General features: G+C 43.5%; 1 protein-coding gene across 3 annotated transcripts in view; it reads left to right on the top strand.

The window, feature by feature from the left end:
* The first annotated feature begins 63 nt into the window (after positions 1–63).
* Bin2 (bridging integrator 2) overlaps positions 64–9,138 on the top strand; it is a 38,902-nt gene continuing 29,827 nt past the window's right edge. For all 3 annotated transcript variants that reach the window (XM_063254778.1, XM_063254777.1, XM_063254776.1), the window contains exons 1-2: positions 64–235; positions 8,898–8,978. In XM_063254778.1, coding sequence (XP_063110848.1) covers positions 155–235; positions 8,898–8,978 — 162 coding nt within the window. In that variant the 5' untranslated portion in view covers positions 64–154. The remainder of the gene's footprint in view (positions 236–8,897; positions 8,979–9,138) is intronic.

The raw sequence follows: 9,138 nt of genomic DNA, 5'->3' as shown, positions 1-9,138 counted from the left end.
CGAGCCCCACGTAGGGCAGGGGAGGGAGGCCGAGCCCGCCCCCTCCCCCAGCAGGCGCGCGGGGCATCCTGGGAGTGCGCACTTCCTCCTCCTCGGGGGCTGCAGAAACCACAGGGCGCAGGGCTAGGTCAGCCGTCCCCGGGGAGCCGGTAGGATGGCAGAGGGCAAGGCGGGTGGAGCTGCAGGCCTCTTCGCCAAGCAGGTGCAGAAGAAGTTCAGCAGGGCCCAGGAGAAGGTAGGCAGCGGGGGCCGCGGGAGACCTGGGCTAGAGATGAGGGTCTGCGGCTGCCCAGCAAGGAGGAGGCAGTCGGCTCCAGGCAGCCGAGGGTCTGAGAGAGAAGGGAGCCCACCGCCTGACAGGACAGGCCGTGGAGGAGACTGCAGTCCCTCTCAGGGACCTCAGGCTGACTCAGGAAAGGGGGAAGAAAGGAGCTAACGTTGGTGCCCAACTGTAGCAGGGTCTGCCTCCCAGTACAGAGGATGGTGATTTGTAGATGTTGAAATTAGAGGGTTGCTGAGTGTGGTGGCACACGCCTGTGGAGGCCAGCACTGGGGAGGCCGAGGCAGAAGGATCTCCGTGAATTCAAGGCTAGCCTGGACTACAGAGTGAGACCCTATCTCAAAATAATAATAATAATTTCCCCAAAGGCAAAGACAGTGATGACCAACTATGTGATGCTGCAGAGTCCCACCGCTTAGCTTGGGTTGGGAATCTGAGGACTAAATAAGTCTTCACAGTTCTTTTGGTACCAGCCTTTCCTGGCCTTGGGTGCTGTTTAAATCGGTATAAGCAGTAGCACATACAGTATCTGTTTCCTGTACCCTCTTTGGCATTGGAGAGAACCCCACCCAAGATGATGGAGCATCTCTTAAGTTTGTATCTATCCTAGCAGCAGTTAGCTTTACGCCAGCACTAGCATTTTGGTAGGCTGCCCATGTATAACTTACCTGTCTTTCTAGATTATGTGTACTTTCTTACGTATTATAATGAAATTGTTTGTTTCTACCAGTCTGGAGTATTTTCTTTGCTTTTAACTTTCACATACCAGCACTCCAGTAGACAAGGTCATGTGGAAAGACAAGTAAGATAGGAGAAAGGAAAATGCAAGGACTTCAGATACAGTACAGTATTGGTTTTTCAAGGGCTCATGATCTTGGAAGGGTTTAGAATATCACATGCTTAACAATGGCAGTATTTGTATTATCTTTTAAAGATGAAGTACTGGCTTGGGTCCTGGGAATGATTAAAGGCTATCAGCTCGCTCTCCCAAGGGGCATTATCAACTAGGAACCAATGAAAATACAAGTGTACTTCCTGACTTATAAAGGCCACAATAGTGGGAAGAGAGTCTATATACTTTTTATCTTATTTTATTTTTTATATCTTTTGAGTCATGTGAAAGAGAGGGAAAGACTTTGTGTGTCCAGTCTCTGTTACTCTAACTGCACTTTGATCATTAAGTCTCTCTGAAGACTGTCTAGTTACAAATTTGAAGACCTGAGAGAATGCCTATGGGAAGGGCTAGCAAGAAACAGTACAGAGAGCAACAAGTTTCCTCAGAGAAAGCTACACTACTACTGGAAAAACAAAACCGCCAAAAAGACACATTAAGGGCTGATGGTATAGCTCAGTGATAGCTCAGGAACTTGCTAGTATGCAGGAGGCCCTGGGTTCCATTTTCATCACCACAAAAGATAAAATAAAATTTAAAAAATAAAGCAGGGTATGGTGCTACATGCCCATAATTCCAGCACTCTGGGAGGCTGAGGCAGGAGAATCAAAAGTTTGAGCCAAATTTGGGCAAGTTAGAGACTGAGACTGTATCTCAAAATAAAAAAGGACTGGGCATGTAGCTTAGTGTGAAGGGCCTGGGTTCAGTTCCCAGTGCCACCAAGCCTAATAAGAGCCAGAGCTGAGATGTAGCTTAGTGATAGAGCACTTGCCTAGTATGCATGAGGCCTTAGATTCAGTCCCCAGCACTCAATCAATTAATTAATTAAAAGACATAGCAATTGATTTTTGTCTCACCCTCTGTCTTCAGCAGTGGTGGTAAGCCTACAGCACTCATGCCACAGTGGGCTGTTTATACCATTGAACACTCTAAAAGGTTTGCCATCACTGAGTCTTCATCAACACTGTGCCCTTATTTTGGGCTTCCTCTCCTCTTTAAGTGTGGACTCCAAAACCTTAAGTAAATAATGTCCTGCTTGGGGCCTCAGATCTTGCATCTATAAAAGGAGGTCAGTATTCTTCATGAAACTCAATTTGGTAATACCAAGTTGAAAAGGGAAGGGGATTCCTTAAACCTCAAAGTCAAATATTTCCTAAGAGGAAAACCAGTCACCCAGGTAGCACCCTATGCTTCCTGCCTCAAACCCTGAAAATGTAGAGAAAGAGAGACAACCCTGGGTCTTCCCAGGGAGCTCTGTATTACTGCAGACAAGACACTGTGAAATCACACACAGCGACAGGCAAACACTGAATTGGAAGCAGTACCTAGAGGTGCTGCCTGGATAAGGGGAAATGGCCGGGGTTGGGGGTGCTTGCTCAGAGCCAGACTTCTTGACTCTTGAAATGTTATGGAAGGCAAGATAAAGATGGAGAAAGTTACAGTAAAAAGAAAAAGATTCTCTGGAATACTTCAACATTTCTGTAAGCATGGATATAATCTTCTGAATAAGGTCCCAAATAGCCAAATGTGTCAACTGTCAAGTGCCTGTGATGGACCAGTGGCAGGGATAGAACAAGTCACGATCTCTCCCTTTTGGAGCCAACATTCTAGCCATATGATCTCACTTCGTCTCTTCAGCACTTTAGGCCGGTTGTTAGTATCCCAGTTTGTATGTATGTGTGATGCTGGGGCTCAAACTCAGAGCATGCAAGAACTCTACCACTCTCTCTTTAGCTGTAGTATCCCAGTTTTAGAAATGAGGAAATGAGTTTGAAAAGAGATGGCTAAATGGCAGAACTATCATTGAAACCCAGGTGTCCTGCCTTTCAATTGTAACCTCAGGCTGCATCCTTTGCAGCAATGCTGATAAGCTGGCCTGACATCTGTGCCTGCCCACTTCCTGCTGATCCTCTCTGGGAGGAGCAAGGCTAGCAGAGAAAACACTTTTTGCTCTGAAGAGCTGGGAATGAGTATCTGGTGTCTGTTAAACACAAAAAGGGGGAACCATTCTTCTTGTTCTATTTTCTGCTTCCCACCCAAACTCATCGTGATAGTGACTCTTCAGCCCAGTTTTTTATTGTATCTGCAGTATCTTACAGCCTTGTTTCAAACTGTTGCTTTCACTGGCTGTTTCTGATTTCTCAGTGGCAGACTCTCAGATCTCCCCTGAGCAAGGGCATTGTTGACTACTTCTTTGTTGGTCTTTGCCTGCGTTGACTTTTACTCAACTTGTATCCCAGAGGGTTTAATTCACCAAATATTTACAGAGGATTCCCTTGTTCAGGGGGCTGGCTTGAACACAGGAAGGAATTTAGAGATGACGAAGAGGCGGTCTTACCTGCCAGAAGCTTACAATCTAGTAAAATAAAGTGAAAATCAAGTAACCTAAGAGAGAGATACATCTGGGGGAGGGAATTCAGCAGACAGAAAGATTTAGGGAGAGCTGAAGGAGGTTTTATAGTGAAGACTTGCATTCGAAATAGGACTTGTGTCTGGTTGGGAGGCAAGTGGTGAGAGTACTGAGAGGAATCTGCAGGTTCTCTCAGCCCGACTAGCGACTAGCGACTAATGAAAAGCAAGCGCAGCTGAGGGAGTGAGGGGAGAAAAGGCTGGACAAGAATACTGGACATAGTAAGAAGGCTGTGTTTAGGGCTGGGGATTTAGCTCAGCGGCATAAGGACCTGCCTTGCAAGCAGGTGGTTGTGAGTTCGATCCCTGGTACCAATAAAAAGTTAAAAAAAAAAAACAAAACAAAGAAAAGTCTGTGTTAGCATATAGCTTAAGTCTTTTTATATAACCGTAGTAAAGTTATTACACCTAAGAAAAAATTGACAATATTCCATAATATCTAATATTGAGGCCCTATTCAAATTCCCCCAATTAAGAGAATTACCTAACCTGTAATAACTGATTACTGGGAAGAATCATGGTGAGGAACTGGAAGCTACCAAACATGTCTGCAGTGATAAAAAAAGAAAAAAACTCAAGCTACAGAAAAATTAACAGAATAGGTCAATGGATACTGGAATATTGTTCACCGAGAGTCACCAGGTGCTAGCATTTTGTTGCACTGACTTCCCAGCCTTTGCTCTTGCTCTTTCTCTCTAAATGTCTACATGCTAATTTGTTAGCTGGCAGGCCAGGTAAACAGAGGCAGAATGTGAAGACAGGACTTTAGAAATTGGCATTGTGTTCATTTTCAATAGGAACAATCCAGCCATAGAATTAATTTAACATTTGTATATGTTGTTCCCTTAATGGCTTCTCTTTTAATACATAGGGAGATCCTGTCTCAAAAAAACAAAGAAAAAAAAAAAGGTTTCTCTTTTAGAGACAAGTGCCCCAACCGCAATCCAGAATCCACTTACTAATCACAAAGTGCCAACCCAGCAGTTAAACCTGAATACTGAGGTTTTAGTTTAGAAAAAGCAACTCCTTCCTTAACATCTTTGTGTTGTAAAAGAACAACAAATAACTCCTGCCACGGATTCACCCACACTGGCCTTGAATACAGAATAAGCGCTCGGGGCAGCAAATGATTTTGTGCCCAGAGCCTGAAGTGTCTTTCCAGAGTGTTAACATTGTTTTTTTACTTTTTTTTTTTTTTTCTTGGTACCAGGGATGGAACTCACTACCTCATGCTTGCCAGGCAGGCACTTATACCGCTGAGCTAAATCCCAACCCCTGTTTTTCCACTTTTTCCAGCTGAAAGTGGGAAGGTTTCCTCACCAAACACTTCAAGCCTTTGAATCTTGAGCCTTTAATGGGTTAGTTTTCTCTTTATCTTTTCTACCCTCTCTACCTAAGAACCAAGCTATAGTCAAAGGAAGGGAGTGGTAGAAAAAAGGAAGTATGCACTGTGCTTAGCAGCACTAAACAAGGTGGTTTTGCAACTTTCTGGTTGAAGACAGTGTTTTGTCAGGGCAGAGGGTGGAGCCAGAGAAGATGGTAGGTTCTGTAAATACTCAGAGCCATGATAGACACAAACAGACATGGCTGAACTGAAAGGACATATACTATTTATAAGCAAAGGGGTAAAACTGGACATAATGATAGAGATGAGTATTGAGCACTCACTGTAGGGCAGCACTGAGAAAGCAATTTAATGCATAATCTCATTTGATCCAACAACTCTAAGCGATAAATAGATCTTAATGGGGGAAAGAAAACACTCTGTAAATTTGTGTTCAAAAGTCTTTTTTTCTTTCTTTTTTGAGACAAGTTCTTGCTATGTCATTCAGGATGGCCCTTAAGCCCAGGATGGCCTCAAACCTGTGGCAACCCTTCTGCCTCAGCCACTTGAGTGCTAGGGTTACAGGCATGTGCTACTACACCAGGTGCTCTAAAGAGTTATACGTGACTTGTCCAGCAGCTCATAACCAGTAGGTAGAAAAGCAAGTGTAAGAGCTAATGTGTTAGTCAGCTTTCTTTCATTGTAACAAGATAGCTGAGAGAAATAACTTGAACAAAAAAAGATTAATTTTGGCGCATGGTTTCAGCCCATGGTCTTTGGCTCCATTGTTTCTGGGCCTGTGGTGAAGCAGAACATCCTTTGGCAGGAAACATAAGTTAGATCAAGGCTGCTTATCTAATGGTGAGGGAGGAGAGGAGGAGGCACCATGGGTGAAAAAGAGAAGGAGAAAGGAATGAAGGAAGAAGGGAGGAAGGAAAGGAGGGAGTAAGGGAGAGAAGAAGAGTGAGAGAAAGAGGTTAAGAAAGAGAAGGAAATACAAATGTAATGAACACCCAAGCGGTGGACCAAGTCCCATGATACCCTTAAATCACTCTCCCCATTAGCTACTTTCTATGCGCACTTCCTAAAGTGTCCACCACTTACCACTAGTGTCACCAGCTGGGGACCAAGCCTGAGACATCCCAGGTCCAAACCGTAACCGTGAATGTCTGACTCTGAGGCCTTGTTGTTAACTACTACAGAGAGAACTCTAAAAGCAAAAGATACTGTCCCTGCCCTCGTAATAAGATTAGAGACCCTTGAATCAGAGACTCCACGTACAACCTTCTTGCTCCCAAGACTTGGAGACTTTTTTTTTCCTCCCCAGTACTGGGGATTTAAGTCAGAGTCTCACATTGAGCTACATCTCAGCCCTTTATTTTTTGAAACAGGGTCTCACTGAGTTCAGGCTGACCTTAAATTTGCAACCCTCCTGCTCAGCCTCCTGAATAGCTGGGATTATAAGCAGACACCATCATGTCTGGCTTTAAATTTTAACTTGTACAAATTCTCATTCTTTTTTTGTTAGCACATATTAATTATATACAATATTGGATTTAATTGTGGAATTTTCATACATACACAGAACATACTTTGAACATGTCACCCTACATTACCTTCCTTTGTCTTCCCTCCTCCCCTCTCCCCAACAGCCTCCCCTTTGTCTAGCCATCTCCTTTCTGCTTTCATGTCCAGGGCACTCTTAGATGTGATTCATAGCCCTTCATAGTAAAGTTCCAATTTTACTAACTCCATTTCCCACCATAGAACACCTTAAATAAGCTAAGGCGAACCATCTCAGAAGGCTTTTGTAAAGTTACATACTCCCATAACTTTGCTGATACTCTTGTCTGCCTGGAATCCTCTTTCCACTTTCACTGTATTTTTTTTTTTTTTTTACTCGTTATATTTTATTTTAGTCTGTCAAAATCCTACTTCAAGGACCAGCTCATGATCCTTTCTTATATTGGTCTCCTTCTCTTTCCTGTTAAAATGACCAAGCATCTATTAGCTGAATACTGAGAGATCTATATAAGTAAAGTAAGTAAAGTACTCAATCCATAAGGAATTTCAGTTTAGAAGACATAGACAAATAAACACAAATAACAAAACAATAATAGAAATATAGGAGAATTACAGAGGTTATGAGCATTTAGAAGGGAGGAACTAACTTGATTAATGGGATAAAGTAGATGTGGATAAATGTTATAATGGATCTCAGTATGAACTGGGTATTTTTAGAAGGTTGCCTGGCAGACATGGGCCTGCCAGGAAGAAAGAATAGGATCTATCACAGGTAATCATCTGCTTCTTTAGGAAACTAAGAAAACCATCATGTAGGGAGATACAGAGAGACCTGACACTTAATGAAGAGTCAGGCTACTGGGACCCTTATGCATGCTAGGCTATGAACTATCACTTCATGGATACATAATGGGCATTTAATAGAAGTGTACTGACCAAGTTAGTGAAGACCCATTATGCAGTTTTAAGAGCACCATGGTAGACCTATTGCAGCAGGCCCGATAAGAAACAGTGAGCACATGGACTAAGCCTGTGGCAGTGAGACCAGAGAGCACAGGATGGTTTCCAGGGGTGGATGTGGTGTGCGGGAGAAGTAATCAAAGGCAGCTTCAGACATTCTGAATTGGGCCTGGAAACCGTGGGGTGTTCTTCTGAGGTGCATGGTGTAGTAGGAGCCTCAGGGTTTTCTTACCTCATAGAATCACTTGTTATAAGTGAGTGTCCATTATAAGGATGGTCTTTTTCCATCTCTATCTCTTTTGTATTACTACCGAGACTTGTCAGGTGGTTGGCTGTCTGTTTCCTAGTTAAGGAGGATAGACGGATAGCATTCATTTCTAGCTGAATTCAAGTGCATTGTATCAGGGCTTCTCACAGTTCCCACATTGCCCCAGTGAGAGAAGAATCACATGCCTGCCCTACCTTCATTTCTCAGGAAGGATGCGTGGCTGTGGCTGGAAGAGGATTTCTTAAAATAAACATTATATTCAGGGTTCATGTTTTATCTTAAAAGTCATGCACAATTACATGCTTTTTTCTAGTCCTTGTTTTAATAGAATGCCCTCCTCCTTCCACCTTAAAAAAAAAATTAAAAAAGAACATTTTAGCCAAGCCTGATGGCACAGGCCTACAGTCGCAGCATTCTGGAGGCTGAGGCAGGAGACTGATTAATTTAAGCCCAACCTGGTGACCAAACTTAGTAAGACCCTCTCTTTCAAAAAAAGGCAATGGGGCTGGAGGTTAACTCGGCTCAAAGGTCCTCAGTTGAATTCTTAGTGGTTCTTCCCATACATACATACACCAATTTTTATATGATGCTGGTGAAGCAGTTTAGCGGTAAAGTGCTTGCCTAGCCTGCAGAAGGCCATGTGTTCAATGTTTAGTCCCATAATAAATACACACACACACACACACACACACACACACACACACACACACACACACTTCATGGCTCAGGTGTAGCTCAGTAGTAGAGCACGTATTTAGCTTATACAAAGCTCTAAATTTAATCCTTGCTGCACCAAAAAAAATTGAAAAACCACTTTCCATTTGTTTGTTTGTTTGAGACAGGGCCTCACTATAAAATTCAGGCTGGCCTTGAACTCAGTATGTAACCCAGGCTGGCCTTGAATTCACTGCCATCCTCCTGCTTCAGCCTCCCAAGTTCTAGGATTGCAGGAATGTGCCAGCACACCTCGCTGATAAATACTGTGTGTGTGAACACACACACACAGACACACACACACACATAACCTCTAGCATACTACTGTACACCTTTAGGCCCCAATTTGAGAAGAACCACAAAATTTTGTCAGTACCATATTATATTCCTAATTCTGTTGCGCTGATAAGGAGTATGAACTTTTAGTTGCATCTACTGTTAGATTGAGTAGCCAGGGACCTGTGTGGCCGACAGTTAAAAGAGATTTGGCTGTAACCTTATGAGCTCTTCTGTTTTATGTCCCCAGGTACTGCAAAAATTGGGGAAAACTGTAGAAACAAAAGATGAACGATTTGAACAAAGTGCTGGCAACTTCTACCAACAACAGGTAATCTGGAGGGTGGGGAAGGGCAGACAGGTGGAAGAAAGCAAGCTTGAGAGCAGAGCGGCCAGAGCAGAGGTGCTGTACACCACGCATCTTTATCAACCCATCCTCTTCCAGGACTGAGAGACCCAAGGTGACCTGCTGCTTATCCTTCCGCTGGGAA

The sequence above is a fragment of the Cavia porcellus genome, unplaced genomic scaffold (genome assembly GCF_034190915.1).
Source record: "Cavia porcellus strain 051 isolate PalLab524CR breed Dunkin Hartley unplaced genomic scaffold, mCavPor4.1 scaffold_8, whole genome shotgun sequence".
NCBI classification, from domain to species: domain Eukaryota; kingdom Metazoa; phylum Chordata; class Mammalia; order Rodentia; family Caviidae; genus Cavia; species Cavia porcellus.
The sequence above is the reverse complement of the archived record's forward strand: the minus strand, read 5'-3'. Positions and strand labels throughout refer to the sequence as shown.